The sequence below is a fragment of the Aquarana catesbeiana genome, linkage group LG07 (genome assembly GCF_042186555.1).
Source record: "Aquarana catesbeiana isolate 2022-GZ linkage group LG07, ASM4218655v1, whole genome shotgun sequence".
Lineage (NCBI taxonomy): Eukaryota > Metazoa > Chordata > Amphibia > Anura > Ranidae > Aquarana > Aquarana catesbeiana.
Genome location: NC_133330.1, coordinates 287,732,369 through 287,749,105, shown reverse-complemented (window position 1 = coordinate 287,749,105; position 16,737 = coordinate 287,732,369). Strand labels below are relative to the sequence as shown.

Genomic DNA, 16,737 nt, shown 5'->3' with positions numbered 1-16,737 from the left:
GCATTGAGAGAGAGAGAGAGAGAAGGACAACTGGGCTTTCAGCAGGAGGAAAATGGAGGGGATCGGTTCCTTTATATGCCTCCCCCGCCACCCCTCCTATCTAAGTATACAGGGTAGCTGCACGGGCCCCCTGGAGCACGTGGCCGGCTCGCAATTGTAACCCCCTGTAGTTACGCCCCTGTTTCTTGTCTCTTCAGACCTTGGATGTGTACAGCTCTGCAAACGCAGCACAGCCCTATAACATTAAAGACTGATCCATACCAGCAGCTGCGTTGAATGCACAGCTGTTGGTGTGCACTGGGAAGACATAGAGCTGACATGCTGATTCCAACGCAGTGCAAGTTTTCTTTTAGTTTTCTTTTAGTTCCTTTGTTTAAACTTTACTGAAATGTCACAAATTTTTTTGCAATACAGCACTGCGTCGCTTTAACTGACAATTGCGCGCTCGTGCAACTTGTACCCAAACAAAATTTATGTCTTTTTTTCCCCACTAATAGAGCTTTCTTTTGGTGGTATTTGATCATCTCTGCGGTTTTAATTTTTTACACTATAAACAAAAGAAGAGCGATTATTTTGAAAAAAACACAATTTTTTAAACTTTTTGCTATATTAAATATCCCCAAAATTGTTTTTAAAAAACAAATTTCTTCCTCAGTTTAGGCCAATATATATTGATCGGTTTGTGCAAAAGTTATAGCGTCTACAAAATAGGGGATAGATTTATGGCATTTTTATTTATTTTTCATTAGTAATGGCGGCAACTTTTACTGCAACATTGCGGCGGACAGATCTAACACTTTTGACACTTTTTTGAGACCATTGACATTTATACAGCGATCAGAGCTAAAAATAGCCACTGATCACTGTATAAATGTCACTGGCAGGGAAGGGGTTAACACTAGGTGGGTGATCAAGGGGTTAAATGTGTTCCCTCAGTATGTGTTCTAACTGTGGGTGGATGGGACTAACTGGGGGAGGAGACCGATTGTTGTTCCTAAGCATTAGGAACAACAGATCTCTCTCCTCACTCCTGACAGAACGGGGAACACAAATCCCTGTTCTGGCTCTGTCAGGAGCGATCGTAGGTGCCAGGTGGACATCGCAGCCGCCGGGCACGAGCATCAGCTCCTAAATGTGTCCCCTATACCCCTTAAAGTGCCCGCCGTACAGCTACGGCGATTCGCGCAGGGGAGCCATTCTGCCACTGTCAAATGACTGCGGGTGGTCGGTAAGCGGTTAAAGGGTAACTCCTCTGTCTTGGGAAAAATTGCAAATAAAAAAAATAATATAGCATTAACAATTGCTACACAAGTCATATTGTAATTGAATATAAAATAAATATTACCTTTCCTTTTTACCTATAAAAAAAATTACTTTTCCTTTTCAGTCTGCAGTGCTGTAATTTTCTGTAAAATGCAATATAGCAACCTGGAGGTGTTCTATACACTGATGGTGTACAGAACGCCCTATAGAAATGTAATTTGTTGCTTGTGTGATTGGCTTACTGATTCTCCCTAAAGTCGCCAATTTCGGGCATCCCCTGCAACATGAATGTAATTTTTAATGAGATCCTCCAACAGGGAAATCCCGTTTAAAGAGATGCAGACCCTGCCACTTTGCTCATTAGAGTCCTGCAAGTGCAGCAGCTGATTGATAATTATAAAATCACTTCCATTCCCATTCATTTTGCACATGGACTTGGGAAATAAACAGCTATTTCTTCTGAATAACAGAAGGTAGGAATCTGCAACAAAGTTTGTTACAATCCCTATATAGTATGTGTACATAGATCACCCAGGGGGGAATGCTTTTTCCTTAACAAGAGTGGCATTACTCTTTAAACGTAATTTTCAAAAAGCAGAAACGAGTGAAGCCTATGGGTTTATTTACTTTTTACCTAGGCACTATAGAATGAAAAATGGTCATTGGATATTGTTTCTTGACTGCAGCCTGACTTGGTGGCCTCCCAGACTTTCCCATAAGAGGCTAGTGTTCTACTTAGTGAAGACATAAATTCCAGGGTAAAAATTTGCCTTTTTAAATCTCTTTGTGTGGATGCTACCTCTACTCTATATATGTTAGAGGAATTCAAATTCCTCTTTTTATAATGCAAAAGTGTGACTTTGTGGGAGATTTCCTGCTGTCTGACTGGTAAATCCAGGGCAGTGGTAATTAGAGAACATATTCAGATGTGGCGGAGTGTTCTGCACAGCAGGATGCTGCATTGAGGTGCATCTCTATGGGCCTTCTCACACAGCAATGGGAAAAATCAGAAGAGGTCTTCATAACTCTGGTTACACCACTTGTGCCTACAGGTAAGGCTAGAATAAGGCTTACTTGTAGGTACTGTAAATATCTCCTAAACTTGCACAGTTTAGGAGATATTCACTATATACGATGCTGCCGACGTAATCGGCGCATGCGCACTGAAGAAACGGCCCGCTGTTGCCATTATTTCAGGTCCCGTGCCGTGATCGGCAGCTACCGTGCGCATGCGTGGGAGTGACATCATCGCGGTTTCGGCCAATCACAGCGCCGGAGGCCGCGAACCCAGAAGTAACTCTGGTGAAATGTCGGGAGCAGAGTGCGGGCGGCACTGCAGGGCATCGTTCTAAGGTAAGTATTTCATAATGAGCTAGTATTCGATGTTTACTAGCTCATTATGCCTTTGTCTTGCAGGATTTTTTTTTTTTTGGTTTCCAGAGGTTTACAACCTCTTTAAGCTTAAAGCGGAGGTCCGCCCAAAAAAAAAAAAAGAAAAATTAAAAGCCAGCAGCTACACATACTGCAGCTGCTGGCTTTTAATAATAGGTCACTTACTTGTCCTGGAGTCCAGCGATGTTTCCATCAGCTGTTGGGAGCATGCCACCGCCATTGTAGCTTTACGGCTTCATGCCGGGAACCCTACTGTGCATGCGCGAGGCCCAGCTCCTCTTTCCTACTGGCCCGTCGACAGGGGGAGGAGGAGGGAGCCCCGCGGTGACAGCATGGGCCACAGCAAGGACTCCCGGAAGTATCCTGCCCCTCCTCCCCCCCGGTAGGTGCCAATTGTGGCACCAGAGGGGGAGAGGAGACAAATGAGTGGAAGTTCCACTTTTCGGTGGAACTCTGCTGTAAAGGCTAAGTTCAAGTTCACCTTTTTTTTTCTAAATTCCTAGTTTTAGCGGAGCTTTACCACTGTTATAGCGGTGCTTTTCAGCCGCTAGCGGGCGGTTTTAACCCCTGTTAGTGACCGAAGAAAGGGTTAAAAGAGCCAATGCTCTTCGGCAGCGCTGCCCATTCATTTCAATGGGCAGGGCGTTTTGGGAGCGGTGTATACACCGCTCCCGCACCGCCCCAAAGATGCTGCTTGCAGGACGTTTTTTCTCCTCCTGCAAGCACACCGCCCCAGCGTGAAAACACTCAGGCTTTCACACTGGGAAAGCATGAGAGGCGCTTTTCAGGCACTTTACAGCTATTTTGTGCGCTAGCGTCTCAGTGTGAAAGTAGCCTACGTGAAGCAGACTGTATTATTAACAGCACATCTGCATCCCAAAATTGCTGTTGAAAACTTGAAAGTATTTCGTGCCTAACTTTGGCACATTAGTCCTATGCTGGGCTCTGCCTAGTGCCAGTGGTAACAGTCAAGTGGGAAAGGGAAAGTGAGATTGCTGTATCACTTCCTATATTGGTATCCTGATGTAGTGATCAAGAGCCAAGTGGTGATCACATTCCAGATCATCCCTTGGTGAGGAATTGAATAATACAGCTGGCAAAGACTGTCTGAGCTCAGCTCATAATCTATTATCTGTACCCTGTCTAGCCCCAATGCAGCGTAAGTCACCGTAAGGTGCAATGGCACCCAATAAGAACCAAGAGGAGTGTGGCACTACTCTGGGCACAATTACAAACACTCTAATAGAGTCCGTTGCTAGTGCCCATAGGGTTGCCACCTGTCCAGGATTCACCCGGACAGTTCGGGTTTGGAATCATGCGCCCGGGTTTCAGACTGCCTGAAACCTGGACACATTATTTAGACTGGACTATGGCTTCCTAGCAGGGTTGCTGGCTGCAGTTGTCTAAGCTGAGAGTGTCTGTTACTCTTTCACAGCCCCTAAAGCCAGCACTAACAACCCCCCCCCCCCCCCCAACACACACACAGACGGGAGAGGGGAGAGGGCTCCATCTGCACCTATCCCCCCCCCCACTCCTCTGTGTCTGCCCACATTTCCAGCCCCAACTTTCTTTTTCTGAGGCATAGCGCCGGGGATTGAAGTCCAGCAGCCTCAGATAAATCTAGATGAGAGGTGCTGACTGCCAAAGGGTGAGTGAGCTCACCATCCATCCCTGTCTGTGACTGAAGTCTCCCCTCTTCTCTCTCCTGCCTCTGAGTAAGTACACTAGGGAAAATCAGGGTCCTCAGAGCACCCCTTACATCAGAGTTCCCCTTTACACCAGAGGCCACAGTGTTTCCCCTTACATCAGAGTCTTCTCCGTACATCAGAGTTCTCAGTGTTCCCCCTTAAATCAGGGTTCCCAGCACATCTCTTATGTTAGAGGCCCCAGAGTTCTCCCTTACATCAGAGTCTGCAGAGTCCCCCCTTACAGTGAAAGGGAACTCTGCAAGTTCAGATGTAAAAGGGGAATTCTGTGGACTCTGATGTAAAAGGGAACTCTAGTTATTAACTTCATATGATTAGAAATGTTATTTAATAGCAAAATATATGTATAGTTTATACTATAAAAATAAAATGCTGTGCACCGCTAAAGTGTTCGGGTTTGACTTGAAGAAAAGGATGGCAACCCTAAGTGCCCATAAAACTGCATCTGTACAGCTGCTCTTCAGCGACTTTATTACACATGAGAAAGCTGGAAGTGAGTGTCATCTTACTAGGTCAAAATATGTTTGCCAATGAATGCAAGTTGCAAGAGTGAAACGTCTAAGTATTTGACTAATCGCATTACAGTGAGTGTCTTCATTCTTCCCTGAGGGCAGAGGAGGTAGAGATGACACAGAGAGACAAATGACAGGAGAGGGGGTGGAAGGCGAGTCACACAACATGAAGATGACAGAGGAGGGTGTGGAGGTGACATTGGGAACAGGCAAGACCTGAATAGAGGCTCCTGTACAGGGGACAGGAAATCAGTAGGTGAACCTATCACTGACAAATGCCCATAATTCTGAAAAAAAAAGTTACAAGTTTTAGAAATTTGTCACATTTATTTTATTGACTTCGAACACAAATCAACTTCACAATAAAATAATAGTTTGCATTTAATTCTATCTATATTTGTGTACCTTTTATTGTAGGGGTCTCGTATTCTGGCCAGTCCAGTGACATCATGCATAGCTCCCAACTGTCCCTGATTTGGAGCAATGTCCCTCTGTCCCTCATTTCTCCTCATTTGTCCCTCATTTTGATCTGATCTATATAAATGTATATAAAATGCACTTTTTATCTATCAAAAAGTGTTTCCCAGTGTTAAACCTTTCATCTAATTTCTAAATTGCTGCATTTGTAAATTCCAAAAGCCAATATAAAGGAATAGTAGTGGTAAAAAAAGCACTTATGGGTTTAACCAATCTTGTTTTTTTGTCCAATTCTCCTTTAAGGGGGCGTGGCAAGGGGTGTGTCCTATGCCTGCATATTTTTGCTGATAGGTGTCCCTCATTCCCATCTCAAAAAGTTGGGAGGTATGCATCATGGATCCTCTATCTTCTTCTCCCCCAATGGTGGTGGGCTGTCCTTCCTTTTACAAAAAAAACAACATGTGGTTACCATTCAGCACATTAATACTCTGAGCCCGGGCAAGCATGATGACATACCCCCAGAGAGTTTTTCCATAACAGCCTGGGCCCAGACATGGGTTGCATGGTGCTGACCGTTCTTCAACCCGGAAGATTGGCAACATGCAGTGGCAGAAAATAAATTACTGCTGGGGACAGCTCTGGATTGAAAGTTAATATGGCAGCAAAGCTTTTTTTTTTTTTTCTTTGAGCTATGTATTTTATATTAACTTTTTCAACTGGAGGTCTACTTTAAAAGAGATCTATGGTCACAGCATACACTTTAATTTTATAACATCAGCATTATCATAGCAATACAATCAATAGTTATTTTGACAATCCAAAACAATCTTATGTGAAAAAGATTCTGTGTGAAGAAAATATTCTGTGTTGTCTCTCATAGTTTCTTGCCAAGGGGTGTTTAAGTGAAATGTGAAATATGTGCAAATAATTGCATACGTGTTTTCTCAGTGGCCATGGGTTATGTACACCACTGCATGTTAGTCAGCTGTACTAATACCTATGTACACTACTTCTAAAAGGAACACCCCCCATTATTTGTTTTTGGTGTAGTAGGCTGTAAGGCCTCCAGATAACTTACCCCAAGACACTCTGAGCTTCTATTTACCAAGAAAGTCAAAAAGTATTTTTATTTTTGCAGGCTCCACCCCCTTTAGTCATGGGAATTATACTTAATCCTCCTGCCCACTGATTCGCATAGATATGTACTGGTTTAAGATGATGGTATTAAAGTGTCATTAAACACAAAAATATTATATACAGTATTATATATTATATCTTGCAGCTTGTACCAATTATTAAAACAGAACTAAAGTCAGAGATGGTTTTTGGGCCTCTTCGCTGTCCAACGTGGAATGATGTCACTGCTATGCATGCGCAAGAGCTAGTCATCCCGGCACACAGGATCGGGTCGGTCGCTGTAAGCTGAGCTCTGGAGATCGCTGTGATCAGGCAGGTGTAGTTTATTGCAGAAGAGACATTGTATGTTTCTTCTTCAATAAAAAGCATGCCTGCTCACAGTGAGTTATGTCAGCATGCAACAGTGTGTGTCCTTTCTAAATAATTTGCTGGTTGCTGGTAATACTTACTAAATACTGTCCAATTTTAACTGAGGACCCTATATTGGGAAACTTAGTTACTAAAAATCCAAAAATTAAAATTAAAATTACCTTCAAAAAGGCAGGCTCGATTGGTGAAAAACTTGTTCAGAGTGAATATAAAGGGGATTTGAGGGGGGACCCCTGTAAGACCTGGGGAACTTTTCCATGTGGGTCATGTTCTCAGTGCCCGACAATTGGAAGAAGGACACAATTCTCTCTGCCCAATGGTGATCTCTTCCAGGGTGGTGTACTTTATGTAGTGTCAGTGCGGGGCTTTTTATGTAGGTAAAACCAAACAAGAATTACGTCAACGAGTTGCCAAACATATGCATAGTAAAAGTATTGGTAACCTTTATTTACCACTTGGCCGACATGTGGCCAAAGAGCATAATTACAGGATGCCAAAATTTAATTTTACTGTCCTTGATAGAATTCACATTCCGACCCGTGGTGGTGACTGGATAAAGACACTGCTCCAGCGAGAAATCCCATCCATGCTCCATGCTCAGAAGTACTCATCCATCCATACTCATCCATGCTTAGAAGTACTCATCCATCCCATCCATACTCATCCATGCTCAGAAGTACTCATCCATCCATCCCATCCATGCTCAGAAGTACTCATCCATCCATCCCATCCATACTCATCCATGCTCAGAAGTACTCATCCATCCATCCCATCCATGCTCAGAAGTACTCATCCATCCATACTCATCCATGCTCAGAAGTACTCATCCATCCATCCCATCCATACTCATCCATGCTCAGAAGTACTCATCCATCCATCCCATCCATGCTCAGAAGTACTCATCCATCCATACTCATCCATGCTCAGAAGTACTCATCCATCCATGCTCAGAAGTACTCATCCATCCATCCATCCCATGCATATTCATCCATGCTCAGAAGTACTCATCCATCCATACTCATCCCTGCTCAGAAGTACTCATCCATCAATTCCATCCATACTCATCCATGCTCAGCAATACTCAGCAATCTATCCATCCATGCATCCATCCATGCTCAGCCACCTATACTCAGCCATACTTAGCAATACTCATCCATCCATCCATACTCAGCCATACCCACTCAGCCATACCCAGCCATCCCATCCATACTCAGCCATACCCAGAACCAGCTATCCACATTAATGACTCAACCATGCTTAGCCATCCCCATCCACAGCTTATCCATGCCACATCAGTTCACATCAGTGCCACTACAGTGCCTCAAAGTGTAATAGGTAGTCAAATTAGATTTGACATTTATGCCCCTAGAACGCCTGACGGTGCTCCCTGCATGTTGAGCCTCAGTATGTGGCCAGGCTGTGTGAAAGTCTCCCACATGTGGTATCACCGTACTCAGGAGGAGTAGGAGAATCTATTTTGGGGTGTAATTTTGGCAATGTACATGCAATGTGTTAGAAATATTGTATAAATGGACAACTTTGTGTAAAAAAAAAAATGCGTTTTCATTTTCTTTCCACATTTTCCAAAAACTTGTAGAAAAATTAGATGTGTAATTTATGCCCCAAGAACGCCTGAAGGTGCTCCCCTGCATGTTGGGCGTCTGTATGTGGCCAGGCTGTGTAAAAGTCTCACACATGTGGTATCACCGTACTCGGGAATAATAGCAGAATGTATTTTAGGGTGTCATTTGTGGTATGCATATGCTGTGTGTGAGAAATACCCTGCTAATATGACACTTTTGTGAAGAAAAAAAATCTTGATTTTGCAAAGAATTGTGGGAAAAAATGACAACTTCAAAAAACTCACCATGCCTCTTACTAAATACCTTGGAATGTCTACTTTCCAAAAAGGGGTCATTTGGGGGGTATTTGTACTTTTTTGGCTTGTTAGGGTCTCAAGAGATGAGATAGGCCGTCAGTACTTCAGGTGTGATCAATTTTCAGAGATTGGCACCATAGCTTGTGGACTCTATAACTTTCACAAACACCAAATAATATACACCGATTTGGGTTATTTTTACCAAAGATATGTAGCAGTATAAATTTTGGCCAAAATTTATGAAGAAAAATTACTAATTTGCAACATTTTATAACAGAAACAAAGAAAAATGTATTTTTTTACAGAATTTTCCGTTTTTTTTCATTTATAGCACAAAAAATAAAAAGCCCAGAGGTGATTAAATACCACCAAAATAAAGCTCTATTTCTGTGAAAAAAGGGACAAACATTTCATTTGGGTACAGTGTTGTATGACTGAGTAATTGTTATTCAAAGTGTGAGAGCACCGAAAGCTGAAAATTGGTCTGGTTAGGAAGGGGGTTTAAGTGCCCAGTGGGTAAGTGGTTAAGCTTTGAGGTGCAAACACCTCCCAATGTAATAGGCTGCTCACACCTATGCAGTGCCAGTTTATAAAATCAGACCTCTGCATACTTGTGCGGAACGTATAGAAGCCATTTCATCACCATGACAGTCTGGTAATTGCTATTTCCAGCAGTGGTGGCCTCTATGTCCCCCTCAGTACAGACCAGTGAGCTGCAGATGGAGAAAGCCTGCCCTATTCATACACAGGAATGACACCTGACGTCACATCGCTCCGCCCAGTCTGGTCGCCACCTGCAGTCATGTGACCGCTAACCTGGAGATGTTGACAGGCGTCCCGTTACCATGGAGACAAGACTCGGCATGGCGGAAAAGAAGTTCACCGGGGCGCCCTTCGGCTGTCAGAGTGCCAGGTAAGATGTACCGGGATACGGAGCACGGCAGATCAGCACATGGCACGCATGGCATTGCCAATTACAGAACACACTGATCATGTTCGGATCGGTGATCCCGGAGATCAGGCTGGGCAATCTGTGTCTCCCGGTCTGAGCATTGCCAGGGTCAGCTTGGGACATTGATCTCCCCCATGGCAAGACAGGCTCATGATGCCTTTGTTCCCCTGCCTGATATAATACCTGGTTGTGCATTACAGGTGCAGGGAGCTCTGAGAACATCTGAAATGAATGAAATACAGAAAGGGGCTCATTCACATAATCGCCCTAGAAAACCTTCTGCACACAGGAGGACGCCCTAAAAATGCAAATTTTTTAGGCATTTTTATTGTTTGTAATGGGACTGTACACACAGGGATGTAAACGTGTACTGCCTATAGATCAGTAAAAAAAAAAAATCTGCATTGCCAGTCAGTATTTTTATGCGTGTATGCACATATACACAAATATACACAAATATACACAAATATACACACATATACAGTAGTTTGTAGAATTCACCTCGGTAACATCTCTAACATTCGCCCCTTTTTAACAAATGAAACCACCAAGCTCCTCATTCACTCCCTTGTTATCTCTCGCCTTGACTACTGCAACTCCCTTCTCATTGGCTTACCTCTCCATAGGCTCCTCCCCTCTTCAGTCTATCATGAATGCTGCTGCCAGACTTATCCACCTTACCAACCGCTCAGTGTCTGCCAACGCTCTCCTCCAATCCCTACACTGGCTCCCAATCACTCAGCCAATTAAATTCAAAATACTAACCACAACATACAAAGCCATTCACAACTCTGCCCCGAACTACATCACCAATTTTGTCTCCAAATATCACCCAAATCATTCTCTCCACTCTTCTCAAGACCTCCTGCTCTCAAGCTCTCTCGTCTCCTCCTCCCATGCTTGTCTCCAGGATTTCTCCAGAGCCTCTCCCATCCTCTGGAACTCGCTACCTCCACCTGTCCGGCTATCCTCTACTCTTGCTACCTTCAGGCGATCCCTGAAAACTCATCTCTTCAGGAAAGCCTATCACGTCTCCAACTAATCTCCTACCACTTCCATCAGCTCATTCCCCACAGTTACAACCTTTTGTACCACCTGCCCCACCCTATTAGATTGTAAGCTCTTCTGAGCAGGGCCCTCTTAATCCTCTTGTATTTTATTGTATTATAACTGCCAGCATTGCCACTCATCCCATTCTCCCCACCAAGGAGTAAGAGAAGGAATAAAAATAGAGAATACATGGAAGGGAGAGGAAAAGAGGGGGAGGAACAAAGAAAAAGGGAGAGAAAGAAATAAGAGAAAGAACAAGAAAGACAACTAGAGAGAAGGATGGGGGGGGGGGGGGGGGCAAGAAATTAGGATAGAGAGAGGTAAAAGGGAAAGAAAGGAGAACAAAGAGAAAGAGTAGTACATCCTAAAATGTACCATAAGGGGTTTTAATACTGTACGAGTGGAAGGGACTCAGGGAGCACTAAATGTCCATGGGTTAGGGGCACAAATGACTTGTCTTGCCTTGGGAGCTGACAACCCACGCTACGAAAATAATTTTACTGTTGGGGTCCCCACAACTTAGGAAATTTTATCAAGGGGTCACGGCACTAGAAAGGTTGAGAACCACTGGTTTAGGGGAAGAAAAAAAGTCAAATGCCTGAAAGAGAGACATTTGACAGCTGCAGTTTGCATGAGGCCTTAGATCAGGGGAGTCCAACTCAGTTTCATCGTGGGCCACATCAGCATTATGATTGCCCTCAAGGTTACCTTTAAGACTAAATGTCCAGAGCACACCATTCCCCCTTACATTAGACGTCAAGAGCCCCCACCATCATCAGAAGTCAAGAGTCCCCCACCCTCCCCTACATCACAGTGCACCCTCTTTACCTTGTGCTGCTGCCGGGAAGAAGTTGGGGGGCGGAGCTTGGAAACAGAAAGCGAAGGGTCTGGAGGAGGATGGAGGAGGACCAGAGGAGGGCTGGAATCAGCTGCTGGAGTCTGCTGAATGCTGAGACCAGGGGACCAGATGAGGGGGTGGTGTGGCTGCACAGAAAGGCGCAGGATCTGTAGCAGGAGTTCTGTCCTCCTCCCTGCTGAGACGTGCCTCTCTACAGCTGCACGGAGAAGTGCGGGATCTGGAGGAGGAGTTCTGTCCTCCTCTTTGCTGGGACAAGGTGGGGGCAGAAACTACGGAGTTACCGCAGCTGCAGGAGAGGTGCGAGGGCCACATGAAATGGCCTGCAGGGCCTTGTGTTTGACACATGTGCTCTAGATGGACTAACAAATGAATTATGAACTCCAGCTAACATATTTTAAAGGGGAGGTAAAGTGAAAGAAAACCTTATGATCAGGCAGGCTCTTTATGGCAGAAGAGACATGCAATGTCTCTTCTGCAATAAAATAAATCGAACTGCTTGCGTGCAGTCTTCTGCAGAATGTGTGCTGGAATGAAGGACTCCTCTACGTGCGCAGAAGTGATGTCATCCCGTGGTGGCCAATCAAGATGGAAAAACAGCACCACCCGGAAGAACCTGGGCATAAAATCCAGTTACAGCAACAATTTTTTTTTTTGCTTTTGGTATAAAGGTATATTCCAACTTACCAATTCTTAGATGTCATGGTTGCATGCATGAGTTTCCTATTTTTAGACTTTTTTCCTTTTTTGCACCTGGTGATCCAGGCGGTCAGTTAGTTTTTTTATCAACTTCCTTTTCCAGATCCCAAAAGGAACAAAACAAACTGTCATTGTAACTGCTTAACCACTTCAGCCCCTGAAGGATTTACCCACTTCCTGACCAGGCTATTTTTTGCGATTCGGCACTGCGTCGCTTTAACTGACAATTGCACAGTCGTGCGACGCTGTACACAAACAAAATTGACGTCCTTTTTTTCCTACAAGTAGAACTTTCTTTTGGTGGTATTTGATCACCTCAGCGGTTTTTATTTTTTGCGCTATAAACAAAAAAAGACTGACAATTTTGAAAAATAAAAACAATATTTTTTACTTTTTGCTATAATAAATATCCCAAAAAACAAAACAAAACCACATTTCTTCATCAGTTTAGGCCAATATATAATCTTCTACATATTTTTGGTAAAAGAAATCGCAATAAGCGTATATTGATTGGTTTGCACAAAAGTTATAGCGTCTGCAAAATAGGGGATCTTTATTATTATTAATTTTTTTTACTAGTAATGGCGGTGATCAGCAATTTTTAGCAGGAATGCGACATTGCAGCGGACAGAGCAGAACTTTTGACACTTTTTTGGGACCATTGACCTTTATACCGCGATCAGTGCTATAAAAATGCACTGATTACTGTGTAAATGTCACTGGCAGGGAAGGGGTTAACACTAGGTGGCAATCAAGGGTTAAATGTGTTCACTGGAAGGTGTTTCTAACTGTGGGGGGATGGGACTGACTGGAGGAGGAGGGAGATGTTGTTCCTAATCACTAGGAACAGCATATCTATCCCTCCTCCCCTGTCATGACGGGGATCTGTCCGTTTACATTGATCCCTGTTCTGGCTCTCTGTGGAGTGATCGTGGGTGGCCGCCTCCCACAGCTCTTAAAGCGGCCGACGTACACCTACACCGTGCCAACCTGCCACTATATAAAGACAGCGGCTGGTCGACAGCGGGTTATAAAGTGGAACTAAACCCATTGATTTAACTGTCTCCCAAATCAGTTACATCAAAGGCATGCTGTGACTGATAACTGTTAGGCATGTACATGGGACATTTTTACAACCTCTCCTGAACGATTTAATTTGACAGATAGTAACCCACGTTTAAAACGTCCGTTTTGCCGTGTTTACATGCTGCGTTTAGCGGCGTTTTGGCGCGTTTGCGTTTAGAAGCGTTTGATATATATCTATATCTATAGATAGATATATCTATCTATAGATATATCTATAGATATATCTATAGACAGATATATCTATATATATATATATTTTTTTTTTTTTCTTTCAAAATAGCCAAAAATGAAAAAGGCCCGTAAATGAAACGCGGCTAAACGCGAGTTACCACATTTAGCCGCGTTTAGAAGTGATTGCCGCTTGAAATACTTCTAAGCTTAGCGTCTGAACTCATTTTTTTGCTTTCCAAAAAAGGCCTCTAAACTCAAGTGCCTAGAAACGACTATAAACACCCCTGTGTACATGTACTGATAAGATAACATAGAGGAGAGTTCAGGAGCAGTTGAAAAAAATGCCCAACTGCTCCTAAGGGCACTTTCACACTGCCAGCGCCCGGGCTTCGGCAGTAAAACACCGCCTTTTTTAGTGGCGCTTGACTGTTGTTTTTGCAGCACTTTTCGGCTGCTAGCGGGGCGCTTTTAACCCCCCACTAGCGGACAAAAAAGGATTAAAACCGCCTGTGGTGGTTCAGCGGCGCTGCCCATTGATTTCAATGGGCAGGGGCACTTTAGGAGCGGTGTATTCACCGCTCCTACAGCGCTGTACAGAAGCTGCTTGCAGGACTTTTTTTGATGTCCTGCCAGCGCAGCGCCCCAGTGTGAAAGCCCTCGGGCCTTCACACTGGGATTGCAGCTGAGGCTTTTTTCAGGCGCTTTACAGGCGATATGTTTAGCGCTAAAGTGCCTGAAAAATGCCCTCAGTGTGAAAGGGGTCTTAACGTCTGTTTAGCAGCAGTGTACATGAGGCCTTACAGTTACTAATGTGCTTGTGTTAGCTCTCAACAGAAGGGATTAGCTCAGGTGTGTTCAGACACGAGTACCAACCTGCCTGAGCTATCCTGCTGGGAAGCTGTCAAAGCGGACAGCCAGTCATAGGCAGTGGAGGTATTCCCCCCCCCCCCTCCCCCTGCATGTATTAAAGTCCCTTGCATACGCATGCCTGCGTGGTGGCAAATGCCTCCGCCGCCTATGATTGGCTGTCCACTTTGACAGATTACTGGAAGGATAGCTCACACAGGTTTGAGCTCATATCTGAACACACCTGAGCTCATCCCTACTCAATAGAACTGTCAAGCCATCAAATGATTGGTGTCATAGCTGATCACATGTGCAGCACCATGGCAACTGCAGATCAAAAAGAGGGTAAAATAGCCACTTCCTTGGCTGTAATGGAGAGGAGGAATAAGTAACACTTTAAAGTTCACCTTTATGAAAAATACTCTATGCAGTCCATAGACACCATTCCATCATTTTCAACTAATCCGAGTTTAAAAATGTGCATATATGTATTTCCCATACCTGTAGGCCATTTGTGTAGAAAATTGAAGAAAACAGCTGAACGGCCGCACTCTGAATAACACCTTTTATTCGTGGCAAAACAGTGTAGAAGATCCAACATCTCTTACGTTATGGTGATGAAAGGTACAGACAGGCTAATGTCTTTCACATCAATATAGATGCTTAATCAGCTATGATTAAGCATCTATATTGATGTGAAACGCATTAGCCTGTCTGTACCTTTCATCACCATAACACAATGCGCACATGCGCATTGCGCTGTCTGCTGAGCAGATGATCTTGCTGTGACAAGAGATAGCGCTGCGCTTGTATGGGGCTCATAAGTATGGTGTTCACTCCCGTACTGCTAGGAGGCGCTTGTCCTAATGACTGGTCCATCCTAGGGGACAAGACGGAGCTGTGAAAACCATCAAAAGCATTTGGGGCAGACTTGAAATGGTTCTAAAGCCTATTTTTTTTTTTTTTTTAACTTAATGCATTCCTTGCAAGGTAAAAAATGTTTAGGCATCATTATCCTCACTCACCTCTTCTCCAAAGTTCCAACACCTGCAAGGTCTCTCACTAGCGCCTGCGTCTTCTCCCCAGCTTCTTCCAGGTGTCAGTCTACAGTCATCCTGTTTGGCCAGTGCGGGATGACATCACTTCTGCGCATGCGCAGGAGTCATTGATCCCAGTACACTGGCACACAGCTCAGCTTCTCGTGCAGCTCAGTGTACATGCTACAGAAAACTGCAAACAGGCAGGTAAGTTTATTTTAGTGGAAAGAAGAAAGAAATGGCTGCACATCCAGAACTCTAGATTGCCTTTTATTGTTCACAGGGATAACACCAAATACTCCTACAAATGGTCACATAGACGCGTTTCACACATACATCTTGTGCTTAATCATTATTTTATTGCAGAAAAGACATTGCATGTCTCTTCTGCAATAAAAGCCTGTTTGTATTCTTTTTTTTTTTACTTTAGATCTGCTTTAAAAAATTGTTAGCCAAAGTCTGATTTTAAAGTGGAGCTCCACCCAAAAAGAGAAGCTCTGCTTGTTTGCCTCCTTCTCTGCCACATTTGGCACCTTTCGGGGGGGGGGGTTTATAGGTATCCTCTCCCACTTCCAGCTGGCTCACCTGGAAGTTCAGCCCCCCTTCCTCCTTCCCCAACCGCTGGGCCATTCATAAAGTGCAGCGCACTTTGTGCATGCGCAGTATGGAGCCGGCTGTGAAGACGCAAGGCTTCACTGCTGGTTTCCCTTAGCTGAGATGGCGGCAGCGGCAACATCTGATCTGAAAAATGAAGACACCGCTGAATTCGTGGACAGGTAAATATCCTAATAATAAAAGTCAGCAACTACAGTATTTGCAGCTGCTGACTTTTATTTTTTTCTAAAGGAGCCTGGACTCCTCCAGTTGAGTGGAGACATCCTAAGGCAGGAAATTTTGTTACTAGCTGAATCACAATGTGACAACAAAGGAAAAAAGCTAAAAAAAAAGAAAGAAAATTGAATGCAGCCATCACATCACATCAGAATTGGTAAGCTGCAATATTTTATTATGATTTTGGCTTTGTTTAATACTCAATTAAAGGGGAGTTCCAGGTATGGGGTAAGCATGTTACATACCTGGAGTAGAGGAGCAGCCACGCTCTTCATCTCCACTCCACAGCCAGCCAGAATAAGTTGCCATAACTGTATATGGGGGCACACTGGACTTTTAGCACACTGAGTTGGGCTTTCTCACTTCCCTTAGGTTGACCATACATTATACAATTTTCTTGTACAATTTTCCTTTAGATTTACCAAAACCATAATATGTGATCAAACCTAAACACTTTCAATTTGAATGCAATCAGGCAGTCCCTTGCACTACATAGTTGAAGGTAAATTGAAAGGAAATTGAAGCAAAAAATTG

The 16,737-nt window shown here is 43.9% G+C and overlaps 1 protein-coding gene across 1 annotated transcript in view; it reads left to right on the top strand.

The window, feature by feature from the left end:
- The first annotated feature begins 9,434 nt into the window (after positions 1-9,434).
- CIMAP2 (ciliary microtubule associated protein 2) overlaps positions 9,435-16,737 on the top strand; it is a 37,098-nt gene continuing 29,795 nt past the window's right edge. The window contains exon 1 of the mRNA XM_073593457.1: positions 9,435-9,588. Within this exon, the coding sequence (XP_073449558.1) occupies positions 9,521-9,588 (68 nt within the window). The 5' untranslated portion in view covers positions 9,435-9,520. The remainder of the gene's footprint in view (positions 9,589-16,737) is intronic.